The sequence below is a fragment of the Gossypium raimondii genome, chromosome 6 (assembly GCF_025698545.1).
Source record: "Gossypium raimondii isolate GPD5lz chromosome 6, ASM2569854v1, whole genome shotgun sequence".
Taxonomy (NCBI): domain Eukaryota; kingdom Viridiplantae; phylum Streptophyta; class Magnoliopsida; order Malvales; family Malvaceae; genus Gossypium; species Gossypium raimondii.
The window spans coordinates 32,086,642-32,112,976 of record NC_068570.1 but is presented as its reverse complement, the minus strand read 5'-3'; the positions used below and the strand labels follow the sequence as shown (position 1 = coordinate 32,112,976).

The 26,335-nt window shown below is 33.3% G+C and overlaps 1 protein-coding gene across 5 annotated transcripts; it reads right to left on the bottom strand.

Moving 5' to 3' along the window:
• Positions 1 to 21,282: 21,282 nt before the first annotated feature.
• Positions 21,283 to 25,320, bottom strand: LOC105773550 (O-fucosyltransferase 13). 5 transcript variants are annotated; one of them, XM_012595543.2, is made up of 6 exons: positions 25,069 to 25,320; positions 24,899 to 24,978; positions 24,405 to 24,475; positions 24,226 to 24,314; positions 22,346 to 22,570; positions 21,283 to 22,249 (listed from the first exon to the last, which is right to left on the bottom strand). In XM_012595543.2, the coding sequence occupies exons 1-6, from the start codon at positions 25,179 to 25,181 to the stop codon at positions 21,514 to 21,516; spliced, it is 1,314 nt and encodes a 437-aa protein (XP_012450997.1). In that variant the 5' UTR covers positions 25,182 to 25,320; the 3' UTR covers positions 21,283 to 21,513. The 5 variants fall into 5 exon arrangements, with proteins under 5 accessions (XP_012450997.1, XP_012450998.1, XP_012450999.1 ...); XM_012595544.2 differs by having other exon boundaries at positions 22,346 to 22,567; positions 25,069 to 25,319; XM_012595545.2 differs by lacking the exon at positions 24,405 to 24,475 and having other exon boundaries at positions 24,226 to 24,336; positions 25,069 to 25,282.
• Between the last annotated feature and the right edge of the window lie 1,015 nt (positions 25,321 to 26,335).

Below are 26,335 nucleotides of genomic sequence, written 5' to 3'. Positions count from 1 at the left end.
CTAAAAAAAGCCTAATTTTTTTTACTTTAAAGGGGAAATTCCGCCAAGGACTTTAAATGGGCCTCTTGGACTGAATTTTTACATAGAAATTTATTCATAAAGTCTAAAAATGAAAACTAAGTATTTAAAGAATTAAAACTTAACAAATTGGGCCACTTTGACAATTTGGCCTGATTTTCAACTAAGTTTAATTTAAATTTCTTGATTGGGCTTGGAACATCTTATTGGGCCTTGTCTTCAAGAACTTGGGCTTGTAATCCGTTCTCTCCCGAAATAGGCTAGTTAATGCTCATAACTGAGATCCAATGCACCTTAGTTGCAAGATTCGGTTTCTTGGACCAAGATTTCCAAGATTTGAAATCTTGATTTTCTTGATTCTTGAAATCGCTCAAAACAACAAAATTGGACCAAGATTCGGTTTCTTGATTTTCTTGAAAACAAGAAAGTGAATCTTGATTTTATTTTTCCTTTGTATACGCATCTAAGGCATTTGTGACTCGTATCATGTTGACTTACATGGAAATTCTAAGCATTGGAGTGTCTAATGTCCTTTATTTAAGCAATGTTGTGGCAATGTGGTTGAGTTTGGCTTCAAAAACCTCTAAGTTCAATAAAGGATACTTCCTATAGTTCAAAATTAACTAAGGTTAGGACATCTCATTTTTAGGAGGTAATCTTCAAGCAACTTAACCTAAGTTAAATTCACCTAATCCCCTATCACATGTTCGAAGTGTATTGAAGAATTAAAGCTCATCATCAAACCATAAGTAAATATTGTACTCCGCATAGGCAAAATAGTACTTAGTAGTTACGTGGCAGTGGCAAAACAAATTTAACAAGACTAGAATGAGCATACTTACTAGATATATAATGCAACCTAAATGCATAATCCACCTCCAAACCTAAGGGATGCATTGTCCTCAATGCATGTACAGATATGTAACAAAAAAACAAAAATATAGATATGTATTGAAAATGTCTTGGCAAAAGAAATAAAATGCATCAGGTACGAAAAAAAACCTTGGCTTGGACTGGAGTGTAGTTACTTTATTTTGCCCTGCGAGTGGATTTACGGGCACTAACTTTATACCGCAACTTCCGCTTTATGGGATTCATTTTGTCCCCCCTTATCAGTTTTTGTCAGCTCATCAATAAAATGATCGATGTCACGGTCCTGTACAGTCACGAAAGTTGGTGGGGTGCGTGGAACAAGGTCCTTATAATAAGTTATTATAATGAGTATAATAAATTTTATGACAAAAATAATGATAAGAATGCAGTGGTAATTTAAAGGATTAATGATGTGTGCAATATGTGTAACTGATAAATAATGGAAAATGCTATGACAAGTCAAGAGTAAGAATGCAATAGCAAATTCGAGAATAATTATATGAATAATATGCAAACAAACAAGTAAACAACTAAAAATGCTATGGAGAAGATACTATGGCAAATGATAGAGGGTCTACGATGTTGATTTGGAAGGGCGAGATTACTAAGAATCTACCCTTACTGATAGTAATGCCTCGGCAAAACCATACTCAATCTACTGCTTGGAAGAGTTCTAAAATGGTCTACTTCTTTCGAGAACAAGACCTCAAGTTACCTTGCTTTAAGCGCCTGCACTGTTTTGTTTTTTTTGTATAAATGCTACTTTATGTCTAGAGGATGCTACAAGTATTCGATCGAACACTTGGTCATATCATTCAATTTCAATCTCATTAACCTAACCTTGTCAGAATTAGATTAATTTAATAAACATGTTGTACATCCATCTATGTCTAAAGTTTTCAAACATGCAATTTTGTAAAAAAAATCATTCAATGAAATAGTGTATTAAAGCATATCTACGCTTCAATTGTTAAAGAAAATAAGAGTTTCATTATGTAATCTCAACCTATGAGATTTAGCTCATGGGTTGGCAATTAAAATTCAAATCTAGAGTATCATTCAACATCATTTTCATCAAATTAATTCACGAAGAGTAATCAAGAAATAAAGGAAGAACTTTGGCAAGATAGCTTTTATTTATCCAGTCCGCACTCCAGTGATGCAATGTCTTGTGGTGGCTGAGTGAGATTGCCTTCGTCTTCCTATTCCCGTCTCTACTTAGTCGCTACCCTCTATTTTTTGCCTAAAGATCTCCCCCTTTTCCTCTTTTATTTTTTCCGTTCCCTTTAGTGTTTCCTCCTTTGGTTTTTATAATTGTTTTCACTAGGGTAAATCCAACAGCCCATGATTTTCTTTCCTCTTTTTCAAGTAGATATATCTGGCACAAGTTCAAATGGGCATAAGCTCGGTACGCTTTGAGTGCTGACTAGATATCTTCTTGGCATTGCCATGACATTCATTTTGATAAACTGTCCAACCCTTTACCCCGGCAAACCTTCACTCCTTTACTTCTTGGTCTTCATCCTGCACCTACCAATCCACCACCCCACACAACCCTTCCACAAGAAATTAAAAATAACTAACATTTAAGTACAGTCCAAGCTCCTAATGTAATGCTAAAACAATAAAAATACTAATGGAATGTACTAAAATACAACTAAATGTTCCTAAATACAAGCAATTAGCTAGATCTAAAGGCATGAAATATAACTCTTTTCAAGAGTTATCAGTGAACTCCATTACCGCATCTTTTGGCGTATACTACTTACTAATCCTTAATGAAACTCTTTTGGCAAACTTACTACTAATCATTCTGATGGGAACCAGTTCACCAGAACACTGGTGAACTCCCAGTTCGCCAAAACACTGGGGAACTCCTAGTTCGCTGAAAACACTAGTGAATCCTCACTAGCGAGGCCAAAACTTCCAGTCCCTACCTCGAGATGTTATATATTTAATTGGGAAAATTAATTAAAATTAATTTAAGATGTTTATTTTGTGAAATAGAAAAATAAATATCAGGTTAGATTGAATTATAAAATACAGAGTTAAATGTCCATGTAGTACTTGTAATTGGACCTGATATGGGAGAGGCCCAAAAGCCCCTCATGTTTAAAGCAAGGGACAAAAAACCCTAGTTTTTTTAACTAGGGTTGCCGCCCTATCTAATCCTAGTTAAACTATGAGTTTATTTTTCAATTTAAATAGGCTTCTACAATTCATCAAGGGTTTCACTTTTTCTTCCTATAAATAGATGACACCGGTAGGGCTAAAGACACAAATTTTGAGATATTTTTATTCTACCCAAAAATAGTGAGAATTTATTTTCTAAGTATAAATTATATTTTCCAAAAATAATAATTCTATCGGTTTCTATTGAAAGAGAATTGAACTTTCCCACTGAAAGTAAAGTACATAATTTCTAGTTATGTGTTTGATTTGATTTCATCTGAGCCCACACTCAAAGTAGTTCGTAATACAAGAATAGTGGAGAAGGTCATTCAGTTGAAAGCTAGGGACGACAAGGATTCGTCTAGCCAAAAACACAGGTGGGATTTTGGTAAAAGGTTTATTGCTATAAATATCACAAACCGACTCGGTTTTTAAATTTTTTTTATTTTTTGTTGTGCAAGAAAACCATTTCTGAACCAGATTTTTTCCAAAAAAAGACACTAACAGAGCATGAGCTATCTTTCCCAAGTCTCGTAGAGTGACTCCCCTTCTAACTGTCAGAAGTTGGTGGTATCCATCTATAGCTTCACCATCCTGTTCGACAGGAAGTACTTGGCTAGGAACCAGTTAGCAAGTCATCCCACATTGTGATAGAGACTACAGGCTGCAAGTCCATGCACAAAAATGTGTCATCATGTAATGAAAAGGGGAGGATTCAAAGATGAATGGAACAAGCTTGTTGGTGCTACGAGTCATACTCTGAAAAAGAGCAACAAAAAGAAACAAAAGAATTAAAACAAAATAATGCAATGAAATAGCGCAAAGAAAATAGAGTGTCATGTTTATAAACCTAGTTTTCTTTAATTATCTTCTTAAATGAAGCATGCATAAATCACCACAAATCAATTATCACACATAAAATCTCCCCGGAAATGGCACCAACAATGAATAGATGATTAATGCTATGTGATTTCTTAGCTAGGTTAGTTAAATGAATGATCTTTGACTGTGGTGCCTTTGAATGGCATATTGGTTTGGTATAGGATGAATGAATTTTCAGCATATAAATTGGTGATTGGAATCTGTTTTTGAACCATAGAAATGAACTAGGTATGGCATGTCTTGTGGTGGAAGGAATGGTGCATGAATTTTCTTATTTTAAGGGTTAAAAATAGTGCACACGGTCTAGGACATGGTCTGTCACACGGTCGTGTGCCACACACGGTCATCTCAGATGGTCGTGTGTATTTATGGTTTTTAAGTGTAGTGTCCACATGGTCTAGCACATGACCTACGACACGGTCGTGTGATCCAAACCAGTTTGTCACACAGGTTGGCACACGGCCTACGACACGACTGTGTGACCCAACTTTGAATATACACACGGTCTGGCACATGGCTTACGACACGACCGTGTGGCCTATTTTGAATACTCACACGGGTGGACACACGGGCTTGGACACGATCGTGTGTCCTGACTTCAAATGTTCACATGATCTGACTATATCACACGACTGTGTGACCCCTGTTTTGCAAATTTTGTAAATTTTCAAGTTTTTTTGAAGTTTTCTGGTTTGTTTCAATTTGATCCCAAATTTTTCTCAAACTTTTTTTAGGGCCCCGTAAGCCCAAATTAAGGCTCATAAGTATACTTATATCTTAAATTGATCCATTTATATATGTCTGTAGTTTATTTGTTTAAATTGTTTTGAAATGAAGTTAAATGTTCTATTTAGCTTGGTAACACCCCATAACCTTAATCCAACAACGGAGTCGGGATAGGGGTGTTACAATCATTATTTTACCTAAGAGTTTTAATTTTTAAATAAATAAGATAAAAACAAATAATATATTAATATATTTTTTATTATATATTAATTATTGTTGTCTTTATATAACATTAGGAGTACTACAATTTTATTATTATTTTCCTTTAGAATTTGAGTAAAACTCCCCAAACTCACACTTTAAATGCCACCTTCCCATTCACCTTTGCCTCCATCCTTCTTAACAACATCCATCCTCCAAGCTCCCTAGTGTGGGAATAACCATCTACTTCCACCAGCAATTGCATGCACCTAGGTCATGCAGCACTGAGCGTACCGTTCCTCCTCAGTCTGCACACACCATTGCTCGAGCTTGCCCTTTGCATCTCGCTGGACTAGTTCGCACACCCTGCTCCTTGCACGCCTCTGGTGCTCCCTTACATGTCGTTGTTGTTCCTTACTCCCTAGCCTCACGTGTTATTACTACACCTTGCTCACCAGCTCGTGCGCGCCTTTGCATCAAACACACTACCTGCACGCTCCCTTGCTTCCATTTCACCATGCCACCTCGCAACTTGCCACAACCATCAAGTCACCAATCAATCACCCTCCAACCAACCCTAAACTGACACTATTAGCTTCACACTCTCTTTATTTTTTTAAGTTCTTATTGATTTTTAAAAAGGTTGTAAGAAAATATCTTTCCTAAATTTTAATTTGATTTAATTATTTAACTTCTCAACTTTATGAATTCTTAATATTTTATGCTAATTAAATTTTTGGAAAATATTATATGTTTCCATCTTATGTGATGTTCAAGTTAACTTGTGCCTCTGTCCAAGTTTAAGAATCACAAAACAAATTCCATTGTGAAGAAGCCAAAGCAAGATATGACAGCATCTTCAAAAATCAACAAATACTCTTAGAAAAAGGTTTTACATTGAAAGAAAACAACTATACTAATTTCATGGTGAGTATTAGGAAGTGCTTTGTGAGAAAAGACCTAATGCATATGAGGAGTTAGTCCAGGAATTTTACGCAAATTTGACCATAAGTGAATTAATAGAAGTCTCTGTCCAAGGAATCAAGGTACCAATAAACTCAAATACTATCAATGAATTCTTTGATTTATTTGATTTCAAAGATGACTAATATTCTTCTTTAATGGAAAATATTAAGGCCAAGAAATTGTAAGAAATTCTAGAAGAACTTACAGTCCTGGGTTCTAAATGAGCTATGTCAAAGCATGAGACTCACACTTGTCACAGTGAATATTTGACACCATTAGCGAAGGTATGGTTTTATTTTATTCAGTTCAATCTTATGCCTATCTCACATAGGACTACAATTTCAGTAGAATGAATGTGTTGCTATACTCAATTATGACAAAAAAGACCATTGATGTGGGAAAGATCATTCTAAGAGAAAATAGAAACTATGCCGCTAGACGTTCTGGTCCAGCCTACTTTCCCTTTACGATAACAGTTTTGTGCTTAAAAGCTAAAATTTTTGCAAACATAAAGAAGATAGGGTATAGCCAAGGCACAATCACAAATTGGGACCTTTTTCAAGTAGCAAGAAACTCTGTTCTATAATAGCAAGTTGAATCGAGCGATGAACCCGAAGAAGAAAAAGTTGCTACAGAGACAAAACCAATATAGCTAGTTGGAATAACTGATTTGGCAGAGCCAACCGGACCAGTTTCTAAACCTAACATGGCTACCTCAATGTTTAGAACTCGTTTGCCTCACCCAGATCTTCGTGATGAACTGTCAAAGTAGATAGACATAATGCAACACATGCAGTGGCAGCAACAAGCTTACTAGAGATACTAAAAAATATGAGACGACTCAATGAGAAACGCTTTTGTGCCTAAATTTCCAGACTTTATATTTGAACCATGGACTCCAATGTTGAGAAAGAAACGAGGCAATTCAAGCAAAAACAAGGACAATGAAGCAAAAGGTGGGTCGAATTCTGAGGGGTCTGCAAATAAATAAAAAGGAGGATCTTGTCTTTACTTTATTTTAATTTATTTCTTAGGATATTTTAAGTTTTTAGGCTTAGTGTAACACCCCAAACCTGGCCTAAAAGTTAGGCCCGAATCTGGCGTGTTACATTGAAGTGTTTTTCAAAAACTATGTTTTCATTGAAAACCCTTCTTGAAAATTTCAAACTTCTTGCCATTTAAAACTTGTATAAAACCTCAATTTGCGTTTTTTATTTTCAATCGAGGTTTATTAAAAGTTATTACCTTCAAACCTTATTATTGCAGAAACTTAATTTAAGGCAAATGATTTACGAAAGCGTGATATTTAAAATTTGAGGTACGGAAAATGTAGTGTTAGAAAACAGTTATTGTTTTGGAAAATCGTGTTCTGCTTCTAGCAGATATAAATCACAATCACATCAAATCCCAAATTTAAAATCCAAAAATTATAAATGCCTTATTACAACCCGAATCTAAATCAAATTGCTTAAGTAAATGAGCAAAATAGAATAAAACATGTGCAGTTGTGTGGCCCTCTCCGAGTCCCTCACAGCTCCGAACAGTCTAACGCTAAAGATTACTAAAAACGGGGTGAGTTTACAAAAACTTAGTGTGTAATCCCCTTATTAAAGAAACAGCCAGTATACAGAAATAGAATCAGTCTGGGCCTGAGCATTTTATTAGTAACAGTACAATGTGGGCCTTAGCCCAATGCAATAACGGCGGCAATTAGGCCTTAGCCCCCAATAGCCTCGGTTGGGCCTGAGCCCATATCAAATGGCACATATCACATATATCTGGGCCTAAGCCCATCTCAATATCAAAATCTGTATATGCAATGCATAAATACCTATACCAACCCTGCACTTCATCTCATGTCCAACCCTACACTCCTATAGGGATAAAATCGACCCACCCATCCCTACACTTCTTATATAGCACCGGTTGCAGCATTAAGTCAACAGAATGGCTCAGCACCGTAGATAGAATGGCTACAAGCCATACACTTCATCCGTCAATATTAACCCAACCCCATGTAGTATGTCGTGTATGCAGTATGCCATGCTTAGAATCAGTCATATCATTCACAGTTAAGTCAATCAAACCATAGCACAAATCAGTCATTTACCCTCTAGGGGCATTACGGCCATTTTACCCATCGGGGGTATTTCGATAATTTTACCTTTCAATGGTATTTCGATAATTTTACCCTTCGGGGGTATTTCAGTAATTTTACCTTTCGAGGGCATTTTGATAATTTTATCCTTCAGGGGCATTTCGGTAATTTTACCCTTCGGGGGTATTACGACCATTTTAACAATCTTTTCGAAGGTCTACAGTCGCCTCGAGCGACACAGATAACCTAAATGGTCATAATGGTGTAAATGAGCCCAAGTGGGCCCATAAGCTTGTGTGGCCAATAAGCCCCAAACTGCCCTTGGCCATGCGATTGTCATGGCCGGCTCATTATTTCCTATCCATCCAAGAAAATTTTACTCGCGTAGGCCCACGGCCCATTGGACCCACTCGACCCATTCCGGTCCATTTGGCCCAAAAACGGCCTAAGACCAGGAGATCACTCGTGGTGACCTCTGTCGTAGTATCGACTTATACACACACATGTTTGTGCGCTCGTGTGATAGCCGTAGCCGTACTTTCAGCTTTTCGACTTTTCGGCATATTGGGATTTCGGCATTTGCCAATCTACGATTGGAATGGTGTGTGTACACACCTTGTTGAAGAAAACCGCAGTAGCCCACGAGCGTAGAACCTATATTCGATTAAAGTACTCTATTAGTCATTCCATTAATAAGATTTAACAAGCCTTTCTAAAACAGAAGTCGAACCCAAGATTAATACCTACCTTAACTAAATCGGCTTATACTTCCTAAGCCGTATGATTATGAAACGATCTCACCTCCCTGTGGTTTATCTGTACCACAACCATTATTAAGCATCAATATCCAATAACCAAGGTTAATCAAATACTAACCTAAGGAAAACACATGACCAACAAGAGAACTAGCATTCGGCCACAGAACTAACAAACCTTGACGATGCGGATTAAAGCAGATGGGAAGGAAGAGAAATGATCACGAACAACAATCAAATGTCGACCAAATCAGAAGAGATGAAGAAGAAAAGATAACTAACATTCGGCCTAATTCTAGATTAAGAAAGAATACTCAAGGTTGACAGAGATGAAAAGTTGCAAAAAAAGAAATAAAGAGAAGGAGAATTCGATTTTAAGTAAGTGAGAAGAAGAACTTCGGATGAGTAAGAAATAAGGGAGAGAAGGGATTGGTTCAGTCAAATTGAGAAACAATAAGAGCAGAAAGGTGCCAAGAGGAGGAGAATAAAGGGAGAATTGGCACAAGCAGCAATTGTTGAAAAGAAAAATAGCAGAGAAAAGGAGTATTGCTCGAAATGAGCCAAAAGCCGAAATGACTAAAATAAAAATGTCATCCCTACAACGCACTAGCCGAATTTCCAAAAGCAAAGACCCTATTTTGGCACCAACTTCCCTTGATTTGCTCCCCTTACCTCTCCATGATCCCTTCCTTAATTTCCTCCATGATCTACTCATTTGACCCATTAAAACTCTCTAACACAGAGTTCAAATCCAACACCAACTCTTGCCTCCTTATGAGCAAAATAAATAATCCCATTTACATGCAGTGAGACTTGAACCTTTGACCTCCTTACTACACCTGTGATACCACCTCCTTGCCACACCTGTGTCGCCACCTTGCCACTAGCTCTTTTTGTGTCACATTTTATCTTCAATTAATTAAAAGTTCTAAAGGCCAAAGTTCAGGTTCCTTTAAAAGAAAAAACAAAATAAATTGCAAAAGCCAAGACTTGAACCCAAGTTTCCTTATGTCTTTTTTTTAACACAATAATTTAAAAGGCCTACATCCAAGCATCCAGGGTTTTATCCACTTAAAACCAAAATTTTTGCTAAAGCCCAGGTTTGAACCCAGGACTTTTCCAACTCCTCTCAGGACCCTTAACCACTAAAGTAAACATAATTTTGTGCATAGTTTCCTAATCATTCCCTTGCTCATGGCCCAAATTCTAGGGCATTACACTTAGGTTCTTTTAGGATATTTTTATTTCTTGCATAATAAGATAAAAGGTGTAGATCATTAATAAAATTGAACAATTTACAAAATAAGAAGTGTGGTAATAGATATGTACATGTCAAGGATTGGATCTGCCTAGGAAAAGCTTGGCATTTAAGTAGTCAAACTTAACTCACCTCATTTTTTCTATGGTTCTACCTGGTGTACAGTATCTATTTACTTCTATATTTTCGTTCTCTTTATTATTTTTAACAATGGGGACATTTTTCATCTTAAGTAGGGGGACCAAAAATTGAAATTGTTTTTCATTTTTCAGAATACATTTTTCTTATAATTATGGTTAAGTTATATTTTGTTCAACAATTTAATTTTTTATGCTAAACTTTAGTATAAATAAAGTTATATTATCTCAATAATTGCTATGTTAGCTGAATTATGACATAAATGTTACTCTTAATAAAGTTTGTAAATCATACCATAAAATTTTTCCTTATGAAAGCTACGCATGCATGAAAGTTTAAGTATCTAAAAAGTAATTTCCTAAGCGAAAATCCTAGGAAGCATAGAATTTTGAAAATGATTTAGGCAAATGTTTGTTTGGATCGTTTAAGCCTTTCAAGCCAGCCTTAACGAATATTTATCCCTTGAAACCAAACTTTGAAACTATATGGCTTGATTTTATTTAAACCTTTACAATAATAAGTCATCCATTCTCTCATAATTATCTCTAAATTGTCCCAAACACTAGACTTGCTCTATCTAGAATATTCTTTGAAAATAAGTTTGGGGGATTTGAGAAGTATCAAAAGCTCAAAATTGTAGTACATATAGTAATATGCTTGAAAAATAAGAGAAAAAAAGAAAGAGCATATGTACTTAGAAGAAATAGATGTACAAAGAGCATGTGTATTCAAATGAAAAATGAGTTGGTGAATTTGAAGGTATTTAATTCCGAAGGTCCGATGCAAGCTGAGTCTAGGGGTTTTAGCTTAAAATTATCTATCTTTTACCTACCCTACCCTAGCCACGTTACAACCTATTTAAAAGACCTATTTATTCAAATTTCTGTGTAGACTACATTAGTGGAGGGAAATTGCTAAGTTCAACATATGAAGGCATAAATTAAACTTAGTGATTGCAGTTTAGTCTTAAATGAGGTAATAAGAATTTGGTAAGAATTTAGCATATCTTTATTGAGAAAGCATTTAGTCTATTCTTGTTATTATGATAATGATTAGGAATAATTCAAACAAAATGTATACATGAGTTGCATAATTTCAAAATTCTTGTTCTTGAGCATAATTACACTAAACTCATAATTATGGGGAGAAATGATCTTTGAAGAAAATTTTCAAAGGTGATTTCAAGAAACTTATTTTGCAAATCGTGCATTACTCGGGACAAACAATGAATTAAGTTTGGGGTGTGGAAACACAAAAATATAAAGACTTTTTCAACTCCTCTTTAGCTTTAATTCATGCAGTTTCATGGTAATTTTTGTCAAAATTCATACTCTAATTATAAAATAATTAAATTGCACTCAAATTATGGACATATTAAATTTAATTATTTTTATAATATATTTACACAAATTTGATTTATTTTTTACAATTTTGCACAAAAGGGTGAAAATTAGCTTGGTAGAGACCTTGAGAAGCTTGAACCGTTGAGGCAATTTTTGCACCAAGCGACCCAAGAGCATGGACGATTCTTTTTTTCATTAAATGGACGGTGCAATAATAATTATTAGACATATTTTATAATTAATTTTAGTCCAACACAAATTGGGTTAAAATTAATTACAAGCCTGATGAAGAAAAAGGGGCCTGGTTATGCTAAGTGAAGAGGACTTATCCACCAAGAAATTTGGCAGCCCAAAACCATCCATATAGCTTACCAGATCAGCTATCTTATCTGATTTTATCATTACAAATCAACCCTTGAACTTGTCATTAATTCCATTTAAACCCCTTTTTTTTCATACATTCTATTTTTAGCCACAAGCTAAAAATAGTAAGTTTGAATCAATCAAACCTTCCACCTAGCATTTCCGGCCATGGGAAGGGGGATTGGCTTTTATTTTTAACTAATTTTAGCATCCATATCCACCTATAAATATCCCCCTCCACTTCCTCAAAAGCCATCCCTCACTTCACACATCTCTCTCTCTCGCATTCTCTCTTTCTCCCTTCTAGTTGCCTTTCAATTCCTTTCTTCCCTTGCTGATTTCACCTCTTGAAAAAGAGCTTGCATAACTCTTGGATTAGCAGCAACCGAGTGTTCGTGAAGGCCTTGGATCAATAGAACAAGTCAAGAAGAGAGGAATGCACTAGTTTGGCTTTGAAAAACAACCGAGATTTGTTTTTCTAGTTCCCTTCTCTAAATCTTTGTTTTTAGTTTTGTTTTGATCATAAACATGAACATTTTTGTTGTTGTTCTTCAATTAATTAAAATGACTTAAATTCCTTCCGTGTTAGATTAATTGCATTTTGTCCGCTTAGCTTATTAAAAATGTGTTTGTGTTGTTATTAGGTCTCAATAAATTGTTCAATTAAATAAAATCATGCTTATGTTATGTTTGCATTTTAATTTTAAGGTAACAATTGAATTAATTATTTAAATAGATTGAAATTGTAATTAATTGACACAATATTTAATTGGTGCATGTTTAATCCTCTAAGGTAGCTAAGGGTTAAATTAGCGACGGTATTAAACAATACATTAGCCTTGCATAACTTATAAGATTATTGTGATAAAATTGTTTCAATAAAGAGATATATTATTACTTCACTTAATATTTTATTTGTTTATTAAAATTTGAATAACCGTTTGAATTGTCATAGAGATATGGTCAAGAGTTTATCGGGTTTTAGTAGGTAAGTATGTGCAGTTAGCAAGTTGCTGAGTTGCCGTGAAATTATGCGTAACAACATGAACACATCTTTAATTATTCTAAGTTAAAGAAAAAAATTGATCTAACAAATTTATGTCATATTGATTAAACTCATCTTTTAGAAATCGTGCATTGGAATATTTTTACTTTTTTATTTTACTTAGTTAATTTTTAGTTTTTACAACTTTTCAAATTTTTCATCACCAAATTGTTTAAAGTTGCATTTCATAAATATTTTTTTGCATAGTCCCTATGGGTACGATAACTCGACATTACTTGTAACTTTATTACTTGATACGATTGTGTACACTTCCACATTTTCGTCGTTCTAGACCATAAAAAGTTTACCAAGCAGTGCCATGTGGCGACTACCTAGCTCGAAGAATAAACCAAGGAAATTTTGCCAAGATAACCATAAGCGAGTTTGAAGGCAAGCCCTTGGCTTCAAGTTGTGTACGCATGGATCCGCCATTTGAGCGAAATGGGATTTGAAGAGCCAATGGAAGAGCAAACATCGCCAAATAATCAAGAAAGAGTGAGGAGTGAATACCTCAACGATAGAATAAGGATATTGAAGGAAGGAATAATTGTTCCAAACTCATTTCTAAAATTTATACATAAGAAGAAATTTTGAGGAAGAAACTTTTTTTAGGGTGGGAGAGTTGTCACACCCGAATTGTAATAAAGTTCAGAATTTAAGGGAAATTGGATGTAAATTGAAAGAATTAGGGGATCGACAGGCTCTACTAAGAAATCTAGAAAATTGGTGATTGAGTAGCAAATAATTGGGATACTATCCTAGTCCGGTTAAGTTAGAACTAGTTAGTTCCTTCGTGAAATACAAAATGATTGTCAATGGATGGCTTAATTGAGGCTTTGGTGGCCGTGCGAGAAGGGTTATTTATGTGGGAGGAGTCTTTTTCAGCAAAGGGAATTGTTCTTAAGTCTGTTTATATTTTTTTTCTTCATATGTGTATTATCTTCTTCTATTGCTCTGAAGAAGTGAAAATTTAATAGAGCTTTTCATGGATCATTGATCATGAGGATTGAGACCAAGAAGTAGAGAATTCGGTAAACTGGTAAACTTCTCTATTTTACTACATTTGTGAAGTTAAGAACAGGGAAGAAAGGATTTCTGAAACCTTTAAAAGAGCTCCTAAATGAGATTGGATTCTGGGTTCTAAGCTTGAATAAATCCTATTTAACCAATATATTTGATTATCATAGTTAGCTGTCAGGGTGAAGGAGGATCTGGCATTTGGATGAGCTAAGCTGGCAAGAACGAAGGATGTAAGGTGAGATTCTATACTCCACTTAGGTGCTTGTTTGTGTTGTTGTGCTCGAATGTTTGCTATGAACTCTATGTAATTTTCTACGGTTGTGTGTAATCACGGTGAATGAGTATATTATGCATGCAACAAATTGTGAAAATATATGGATGCTCAAATGTCTGCTATGAATTTTGTATAATTTTCTATGGCTATGTAATCACAGTGAATGAGTATGCTATGCATGCAACAAATTCTGAATATATATGGATGATCAAATGTTTGCTATGAATTCTGTGTAATTTTCTATGGTTGTGCGTAATCACAATGAATGAGTATGTTATGCATGCAACAAATTCTGAAAATATATGGATGCTTGCAACATGGAATGCATGGACGTATTGATATATGGCGTACTACGTGTCATAATAATAAATAAATTATTATGTTTGTTGTGTATGCTTATAACATGCTTATAACTCGGATCTTGGGTGTTACAATGCTAATACAAACATCTCCATTACGAGGACTGACAGGCAAATCTCATAACATAATTACATTGTTTCTATTTATATAGCCTTTAAGTAATACTACTGACTTTATTTGTGATGCCAACTCGTCCTGTATACATAATAGCCCAGTACGTCGTCCCTTGGCATAGTCTTGGTGTTACCCCTTTAAGAGAAGACCCAAATCAGCTTACCTGTGACATAAAACATTGAAGTAAGTTCATGAAAACTTAGTAAGTTAAACACCAAATACTTGGATCGTGTCTACACATCGTACCTGATAATTCAATTATCCATCCCATTGTTCTTAATCTTCAACTTGTCTCTGGCAAGTACCTTTCTAGAATTTCCATTCTTCATACCATAAATGTCATGTCTTATTCTGAAATCATGCCCTACCCTTGACCTCTTCAATACATTACTTACGTTCTTCACCCTGCCTTTTTTGCTATTCCTTAATCATTTTCACCTAGTCATCTTTTCTTTGAAATTCATGAGTGATTTCCTTCATAGATAGATAATACATTCTTCAATCATACAACTTGATCTTTTCTAGAGAATAATTTTTTTCTTCTAATATTTACAGACAGATAACCTTCTTCAACTTACCAGACACAGTATTTACTCATATTTGTTCTTCAAGTCTCTTTTACCATATTTTGAATTCACCACATAATCTGGCGTATTCCAAATTCTATGTTCCTATCTTAAGACCATGTAGGATTCACCCCACCAACTCATGTGGAGCTCACCACAAAGAAAGCTTATTATATTATCTTATCAAAAGTGTAACATAATATGCCACAAGGGCTTTTCCTTCAGAGTTCGTTATACCCATCGTTCCTTTAGAGTTCACCATGCATATTATCCCTTTAGAGTTCGTCAGGAATACCATTTCTTTCTTTCAGGGTCCACGCCTAGACTCACATTTCATGAGGTTTGCCCCTCATCATCCTCGGACACATAGAGAACCCCATTAGATAATAACCTTCCTTTTATTCTTTCCATATGATGTCATAGCCCACCAGTTATAGTCTTACACAATATGGTGCCATGGCCATAGGCTTTCCTTTCAGAGGTCATGTTTAAAGTCTCGATAAACCCTTTTAGACTCCACCACTGTGAATAGACACAGACACTTAACAGACCTTACATGCATTAGCATCGTTTAAACTTAGCACACTATTCACCTCATACTTTCAAAACATGCCCATACAGTCAAGCTTCAACTTCAGATTATTTATCACATACTTTATACCTGTAAGATTCATATGAGTCATACATACAACCCTCAACTAATATTCACACATCAGCATATTCATCATACCATCCTTTTCTAGTTTCAGTTCGTAGTTTATATGTTTCTTCACGGAAGCATCTAGAATAAATAGTTTACACACATGAGTCAATTTAGAGACACACCTAACACCCATGAACAGTAGCTTGATCTCCAGATCCCAAACATCCAACATGAAAACCCAATAATTACTGCTTATAAGACATAGGGATACTGTTAAAACTCATTCATATGAATTTTATCAACATTTGGAACCCAGATAACCCCAATGCAACACCTTACTTCCTCATCTTACTATTTACACACATAAAACAGACTTACTTTTTCAAAGGTCAACATGCAAGTCCATAATACTTACCCAGAATATGAAATAATCTTTTGCATGAACTTTGATCCTTAGTTTTAGCTTAGCAATAAAGATCCCTAATCAGCTCCAAAGTAAGTCAGCAATGGTGTTTTCAAATAGAAGGAAGAACATAACTCCCCTTTTTCTTATAAAGCTCACATCAATATATATGTAAAACCCATGTTATCATAATGGAACTTGACACTAGGGGGGAGCAAAATTTGATTCAATTCGAAAAAATCAAAAAAAAATTCAAATTTTGAGTTAATCGAATCAAGTTATTCGAGTTATTCAAATTATTTGAGTCAACTAGAAAAAGGAATTTCGGATTTCGAGTTCGAGTCAAGTTGAATTTTTACAATTTGAATAACTCGAATAATTTGAATAACAGGTTAGTATAAATACTGTTTTGGTCCCTGTCAATTTTAACAGAAATTACAAAAAAAATCAAAGTAATTTTCAAATTTTGAAAATAATTTTTAAAATTCAAAATATTTATAAAAATTTTAATTTTTTTAAAAAATTATAAATTTTAAAAATCTAAAAATATATATAAAAATTTTAATAAAATAATAATTATGGAATGTAAATAAGTGATTAATGATTCATGTTTATCATACTAAAGTATCTTTTTATTATTTTTCTTTAAAAAGTTTTCAAATATATATTGTTTCAAATTTATATGTTCTAACATGGAAATAGTTATATTGTACAAGATTTTAATTTAACATTATTAATTTTTCTAATTTAACTCAAACGGTTTCATTTGATTTGATCAAATGCTCACCCCTAATTTGAGTTATCCGAAAATCTAAATCAGAAAAGGCAAAACTATGTCATTTTGATAAATTTTTACCTTTTCTAAAGTTAAAAGTCAAAAATATCAAGTTGTAAAACTACGTTGTTTTGATAAATGTTTACCCATTAGTCTTACTTTCCTTCCCGAATTGCCCCACTCTCTTTTTTCCCTTTATTCAAAATTAATCTAAAAGCTTGTACTTCGTCTACTAGTAAAATAATTGATCCATGTAAATTAAATATTAAGTATAAATAATAAGATATGTTAATTTGGCTCGACTCGACTCAAAATTTTTTGACTCGATTCGACTCGATTCGAAAAAAATTCAAATTGAGTTTGGTTCCTAAAATAGGATTCGTCAACTTGACTAACTCAAAATTTTTTTACTTGATTCGACTCGACTTGATCGAATACTCACCCCTACTTGACACATGTCACCAACCATGGATTCATGTACGAGAAACGAGTCGGATTGAAATAGGGCTGAGATATACCTTTGGAAACTGAAAAGCGGCAAATAACGTTGTTGATTGGATCCCTTTGAATGATGTCAATCCAAGCCACAACAAAAGTGTCTCAGCCTCTATGTAGTCCACTCGGTCAAAGAACGAACAGTAAAAGAAATTTTCTTTGAACTTTTTCAAGGAAAGTAAAAGCAGCTGCTAGATCCTATACTCAATTTTGCTATAAAAACCCTAACACACATTCGAGATGTCACCTCTTAAACCCAGACTAAACTTTTAACCGAATTTGGAAAGCTACATTGGCCACCGGAATGGTTGAAGTAAACTTCCAAAATTTCAAACGTACTTTTAAAAAACCATTTACTAAATCACTCAAAATTTGTGAAATTGAACATTTATCTTTATTTTCAATCACATTTCAAAACCATTTGTCCACGAAAATTTTATAAAATAAACTTACGTAATTTTGAACATATTGTAAAATTATTGGCTTATCAATTCCAAGCAACTGAAATCAAATGTTTATCTTAATTTCAGTAAAACACGAAAATCTTAGGAATTGAAATATTTAATATTTCATTTGTAAAAATTCAATCATTATTCAAAATTATTTAGAATTTTACTAAAACTCATTTTTTAGTATTTGCGTGGAAAAATGTATTAATGATATTTTAAAATCAAGTTTCATCTGAAATCATTTTAAAATACCCATTTGATCAGTTTTCAAAACTCTAGTGTCATGCAATCAAATTATGCAAATCAGAATAAAAATCCCCAAAGTAATGTCCCATACCACAGTTCATAAACTGAAAACCGTTTTTTAAAACCAAATTTTTCCAACATAATAAACCTTAATATATAAGTTGATCCCAACAAGTTGATTCATTCAAATGAATTTCTTAATGGTACTAAAATGTGGCTTGATAGTAATGGTATAGCATGGTTAAGAAAGGCTCAACACTACCAAAGTATAGGATTAGTAGGCTTATCCATTGTTATTTTCTAAGCTTTTTAAGTTATCGTGTTAGTTGTTTAAAATGCGTAGGTAAAAGATTTGATACGAAGTTTAATGTAGTTGGGAGCTTCGCATCACCCTTCATTAGAGGTTGTTGTGTATGTATAATTTTTGTTATAGTATGGAAATTTTGGCATGTACATAAAGGCTTAGTTTTGAATAATATTTGTAAAATTAATTTGTAACTCGAATTCTTTTCGATTTTCTTGAAGTAGTTTCACTCCACCATTTATCCAAGTGCACATATACCATATATTTTGAGTTTAAATGAGCTTAGAAATTGATTTGTAATGTTTCGAAACCCATTGAGAAGATATAGCCATGTTTTATGGAAGTATGAAATTAAAAATGGTTACAGTACTGCCTAAGCGGCAACTTGGGCCACCTAGGTGTCATCATAACGAAATTAATACTAACTACATTATCACCTGAGAAGTAGCTCGAGCCACCTAGGCAACACTAGAGCGAAAAAAGAAAACAACTAACAACTCTAGTTCTGCCTAGGCTGGAGCTCTGGGCGATGGTTGAACATACCTTTACTCTTTTTGTTTTACTTAATTTCTTATAAAATTCTTTAAGGATTTGAGTAACCTTTAACAAATTAAGTAACTTTCCTATATTTGGATAGAATTTAAATATTTTTTTATAGTTTTATAAACATGTTTTCAAGTTTAAAATTTCTTGAATAAATCAAATGTATTTGCAATCTTACTGCTCCGATAGTACCTTCCATTCATCTCGAACGTCGGAATAAGTACGTGATGTTATACAATTCACATAAAAATACATCCAAAATTAATATCTAAACTTTCTAAACTCTTTCATAATAAACTCAAATTTCATGCTTGGAGAGTTAGAAAAACATAATTCATACATTGTTGAAGCTTTCTTTCTCTAATTTTCATTTTCTCACATTAAAACCCTCCAAACCTAGGCTGAAAATGATAGAATTTATGGTGAAATCCACGCAATAAAGTTGATTTCCAAGTGATTTCAACAAAATTCAAAATTGAGTGTAGAGATCTTTTAAAAATATTAAGGAAAATGCATGGAAATGAAGATGAAGGGAGAGAACCTCATGAAACAAAGGCTGGTTGACAGCAGCATAAAAAAAAGGTTGATGGGAGTTCTTTTCATCCTTTTCCCATTTAAAATATCATTTGTGTCAAAAGTCCAAAAATTTATAAATGGTGACCGACTATCATGATTCAAGATCTAATTGTACAAGTTTATTTCAAATATCAAATTTCTCATTTAAATAATATTTTCATCACAACATTTTTGTGAAAAGACCAAAATACTCTTATAAGATTAAATTATTATTATTTTACCTTTTATGCTTCTAAGCACAATTCTTTACATCAAATAGTTATTAATCAACTCCAACTTTCATAATTCTTATTTAATGCTTAATAAACTTCCTTGGTTATAGAAAACTACACCTTTATCCATTTCTTAAAAATTTGCAATTTAATTTTGTATTTTTAAATCTTTTCAATTGGGTTCTTAAAATGTTTTATCACACCAATGCATATTTCAACTTATTCTTATATCAATTAAATCGATAGTATTTTGTATTACTAATTTATTGTCAAAATGTACTTTAGTCCTTTAACTTTTCAAAATATACGATTTAATCTCTCTTTTTTATACTTTCCTTTCTAAAGTTCTTTCCACTAATTCTCTTATCCAACATCATTTTATCTCATACGAATCTTTTTCCTGATTTGTTCTCCAAATTTTCTTATAAATTCATTTATCTAATATTGGCGTAGTGTCACGTGTTAAATCGACAATTTCAGGGTGTTATGGGATATTTTCTTTTTCAAATTCAAGATGATGTCTTGCAGTGGTGGCTTTATATCACTTCTATAGTAGTAAAACAACAAGAATTTAAGGAAATTCTAAGGATAGTCAACTAAAAGCTAATTTTAAGGAAATTTTAGTCAACACAAAGAAAAACTTAAAAAATCCATTCTGATTTCTAATGTGTCACATGCCATCATTAAATAAAATGTTTAAAGGCTTAACTTGGGCCTTGATCCAACTGGACTTGTAAAATGTAGTTAGGCTTGTATTCTAGATTCAACCCAATTTTCCTTCTTCATTCCTCTCATGCAGTTACTCCAAACTTATTGAGATAAGCTTTTGAACAAAGCCTTCAATTCAATCCTTAAATTGCTTGGATATTGATCTTGTGATTGGCTCACTTGAAAACTCAAATCCTTCATGTTGTCCAAGCTTAGTTAGGAAAATTTTGGTGAAATCAGTGAACTTAGGGAAAATTCTAACATTTTTTTATTTGCCCAAAACAAGAGCAACATACTAGGATGCGTTGCCTTTTCCACAGTTGGAGATAATTAGTATTCAGGAATAGCTAAAGTTGTGGAAGCTTCCACTAAACTCGGATAGTGCAAGAGGACAGAAGGTTGTTACTGAAAGGAGAGGAGTGGTGGAATGTAGAATGGGAGAATGACTATCACAAGATGCTGGTTTAGTTTGAGCAAAATTTTCGATAAATATTTTGAGCAAGCAAATAAATAATCATTTTTATTTGTGGGCCAAGGCTAATGCTATCCATTTTGATTACTATATTTCTCAATATTAAGCAAAAACTTTTGTTTGCAACGTGAAGAACAAATTGGTAGTTTAAGTATCAAAGTTTGGATCAGGACATTAACCAACAATTTGGAACCAGGGTACGATTAGGAAATATGTGCATGCAATCATTTTTGGTGCTCATTTTAGATAACCAACGAATAAAAAAAGGAAAGGAAAAAACAATGTTTGACCAACTAACATTACATTTAATACAAAAGAAAAGGTATAGCATTAGCAATTAGCATATGATGCCCAAGTTGTTTTGTCACCAAAATATGAAGAGTAATGTAGACAATGAGAATCCAAAACTAATCTTCGAGAAAACAATGAACATTTTTTAGCAACGTAGATCCGCTGTTAAAAACTATTCCGTAAGATTTCATACAAAAAGAATGCCTAAAAATATATAATTTGAACTATAATTTGAACTCACAAAAGCAGTCAGACAACGCAGACCCTCGTCCCTTGATGAAATCATCTTCGTGAGCCTTCCATAATGCTTCCATCAACGGCTTCCCTTCCAACCCTCTAGATGTAAATTCAGCAAAAGCTCTTCGGCTTAAGAAAAGAGTTTTGTACAGTCCTTTAAAAGCTCGCATCGCGGCTACCATCTTATCCATGTTTCCAAAGTATGTAGCCATGTAAGAATCACTGTTTATTGATACGCAATAATCCAAGGCAGCTTTTGTGTTCCCATGCATGGTTTCGAAATCCTCACCACTAAGAAGAGCAGATTTGGTAACTACATTGCTATAAATAGATGTTAAACCCTCAATCTCCATTAGTCCATCCCCAGCAGCAAGATAAATGTTTGTGTTCGTCGGTATTGATAGTGCTTTAAGTATAAAGGCAGTCTCATTTGGTGTAAGGGGGCATTTTCCCCTATTTCTCCAAATCCGAGCTGCTTCTCCAGTCCATGGCTTTCTATCATCTCCACGTGCAGCCTCAAGGGCTTTCATCGAGGTAGGTGAAAGGCCTGAGTACTGACATTGGCTATAAGCTACCATGTCTGGTTCAAACCGAAGGTGAAGGGAAAGGAAAGGTTTTGGTATAGCTTCCAGAAGCTTGTTAGCTTTCTTCTCCAATGATCCAGTCAGCTTTAATGCTCTGTAACAGGCTTGACAAAGTGCAGCTTTTGCATACTTTGGGTACCTACAAGATATCATAACAAAAATGTAAATATATTCATCTACGCCATAGTTCTGCGTAATCGAAGTCTTGAGAAATTGAGACAGAAAAAAGTAATACCTATCCCTTCTTTGGCTCACTGCTGGTGTGATAGAGACGTAATGATATTTCAATAAGAATGGAAGAACACTTTCAATGTAATCAAATTGACCTTTCCGTTTACTGCAATCCACTCTATGGGGTTCTTTTGATGATATCTCTGGTGGCAATTCTTTAACAACATTGACAAAACCATTCATCTGTGTTATGAGGTAATCGGCATCGAATACATCTGAAAAGCCACTGCTATGAAAGGAAAGAATCGTAACTAATAAAATGGCAACATAAATATATTTGGATATCATTAGACATTGTAACATTGGATTATAGTAAGCGGTTTAGCTACACCCATCTGATAATAAATTATGTATAATAAACAAAAGAAGCTGTTACAATCACTAGAACTATGACTGTAATAACTATGACCTCATTTCAAGCAGTTAATAAAAAAAAGCAGATGAGATATATCCTAATGATTTAAACATAGGTAGTGTTAACAGTAACACATTTGAACATGTAAAAGTTCAGCTTTAATTTTAACTAAGTTAGAGTTCAAGTATTTTGTTTAGCAATTTGTTACTGAAGCAGTTACACACTAACACTGTAGTGTAAGCTTTTGGTGATCAATGAATTCCAGAACTAGAAAATGTTCTCTCTTTCTCAAGCTTTCTATCTTCTTTCTCTATTAATCCTTTGAATCTTGAAGAGAATTTCAACTTTCTAACAGGTAGGGAAGTGTTGGCAACCTTTACAAAGAAACAATAAAACTCTAGAAGCACATAATATTTACATAAAGAATTTATGATTGGACAGTTAGATATAGGTTCATTTTCCTGAAAAAGAAAATTCGGTTTCTTGAACTAGAAAATTTGTCCACTCCAGCTTCAATAATAAAGCTTTAATTAAATTCTTCCCCATTTCAGTAGTTCAGCAGTTCAGGAACTCAAAGTCAAGCAACATGTGAGCCACTACTAAGTTCATCTCTTGGCAACTAACAACAAATTCTCAAAAGAGAATAATACAAGCATTTATCAAACCTAACCACAAACATAAATTTGACAAAGGAAAAGCAAATTATAGAACAGAGCCAGCATAAGCGTCCGGAGGATGGGAAGACATGACTAGTAACACTAATCCCCATGACTACCATTATATTACAGTCAATCAGATGCTGTGTAGGTTCTCATTTTGCTCTTCTTTTTTTTCCTGTGTAATCTTAACTTCAATAAGTAAATTACAATTAGTAGAATTATATCATAGGGTATTCACTACAAGCACTATAAAGTTTAACATTACCTAGATCTCTACTGCCTTAACATGTGTGAAACTGTTCAAAGAAATTTAGAAATTACAGGATCCCTCAAATTTCACTTTATTTGCAAAAAAGATATTAAAATTATTTAAAATATGTATAAGAAACAAAAAGGCGTAATTATGGAAGATTAAACAGTTTAAATTTAGTTAGACAAAATTACTTAAAAGATATTTTGAAGAAAACAAAAGTGTAGACAGTTGTGAATGTGAAAAGTGGGTAATTTATTTTGAACAATAGTAATTTTTAGTGAGTTTTGTCTTAAAAATAGTTAAAAGTATTTAATTATCTTTTACGTTTTATGATTAGTGGGTGATTTTTAAAATGCGATTTGTATTTTAACTTTTAGTGACGTTTTAAATTTTTGTTATTTATCTTTTTTAATTAACTAAATTATGTATACTTTTACCTTTTTTTAATTTTTAAGTAGGGGTGTTTTAATAATTTTTTCAATTGAATTGATGACTGATTAACTTGTGACAACAACTAAATCAAAAACTTTATTATTAGTAGCAATGCCAAGAAAAACCTACACTTGAGTTATCACAAGTAGCATATATTTATGAGAATTCCAAGAGGCACAATTTACCTTGATTCATTCCAATATGCAGCCACCTCAAACTTGGGCAACACCAAAGTAGCATTTAGTAAACGTGCAATACCAACGCCGTCGCAGAACTGCCCTCGCCAAGAAAAATATCTGATGTTTAGTCCAAATTAATTTATATTAGAAATTATTTTAAAATTTTAAAATAGCTATACGCTCACATCTCTTCTCATCTGATTGAGGCCACCATAGCAATCGACACGGATATAACCATTACTCTTGGCTGGTAGAGCTGCAGGATTTCAACAACAAAAAAAAAAACCAATGCAAATGTCTGCAATGATAGCCATTTAAGAACAAAAAAGATTGACTCAGAATATCAAAATCTAAACAGAAGGCCTTTAACCTAATCCAAACCCCACTTCCCACCCTTCTAAAACTTCAATTTCCTAACTATACCCCTTTTCATGTACACCTATCAAATCTACATCAAACAAATCAATAAACTTCAAAAACTTTAATAATAATAAAAAAACAAAATACAATGTTTCCCCAGTTTTTACATGAAAAACTTCAAAAAAGCCAGTTTCCAAATACCAAAATTCAGTCCTCTTCTTCCTCCCTGGCAGCTAAGACATGTATCAAAAAAGGCAACAAAGCTAATAATGCAAGAATAATAAAAGCCAAACAACAGACGGGTATAGAAAATACTAACGAGTTAAGTGAGATTGAAGCCACCACTTGCATGGTCTCCATTCCACAATTCTCTGGACACTCCATATATCCGATTTGGCACTGAAATTTTCCCCAAATCAACAAAGATTTATCGTAAATTAATGACATACAGTGAAAATGGGATCCATAGAGAGAGACTGGATTAGTAACCTGGTAGAGTCCGAAGACTTTGAAGGCACAACTGGCGGCGAAGGATAGATCAGAACGACGGCCAAGAATAACGAAAGTGTCGAGATGATTACAAACAATGGCCTCACCCTCATTTCATGCAAAACTAAAAAAGGGAAAAGGAAATTTTCACTATGACTTTTTTAGATCAGATTCAACTGGATTTGTTCCTTCTTTAAAATGTAATTTCCCACCGGGAAAAAAAAAGAAAGGAATTATTGGGTTTAGAAAGTTTTAGAAGAAAATGCATTTAAAACCCTTGAAAGGGAAAATTCATGGGTAAACTACCGGTTAATCCCTCTAAAATGGAGTTTATTCCTATTTTGGTCTCTTTTTCTTTTTTAAATTTATCATTACTGTTAAAGAAATTGATCAAATTAATCATTCCATCATCAAATAATAACGAAATGCTGACAGTGCATTAACATAATTTAATAATTTTTAGTTGAAACAATAAAATAAAATATGCTGTTAAGTTATTTTATATTCTTTTAATGAAATAAAATAATCTTAAATTCTATCAATTAATGAAAACAAATCATTTTCAGTAGTGTATTAACTAATATATATAGCCCTCAATATTATATATAAATATTTGAAGGAGAATAACAAAGTTGACTAACAATATAGGTTTTATCTTGTTGATTGATTTCATTATATGAAGGGAAAAAAAAGCTTTGTCACAGTGATTGATTTTCTTCTTGTTTAGCACCTAATTATCTACACATCACCTTTATCATCATTATTTTATCCAATTAATAACTAAAGAGATCTGCTAGTCTTGTACTTAAAGACTGATTATTTCTTTATATAATTCATCAACTCTTCTTTTCGCATATAGTTTTCATTTGATTAGTTTTCTACTCAAACGGGAAATTTTAAAATAAATAAAACCCTAGAATATTAATTTGGTCGAGAGAATATAGAATATTTTAATAGCACATTTTATTTAATTGTTTCAATGAAAAAATTATTAAATTATGTTGAGAGTGATCCAAGATGATTCGAGGCTGAGACCGATCTAACTTGAGCTCAAGATAAGTTTGATTCAAAATCTAAAAAAAGCTCAACTTTATAACTAAACAACCATAATAAGCATTAATAATTAACATAATTTTATGATATTACTTAAAATATAAATAAATGATAATTTTTATTTTTAAAATGTATTCATAAGCATTGCATATGTATATTAAAATTTTGTTAATAGGAAAAATAATTAATAATAATTTTTATGTTAAATTATAAA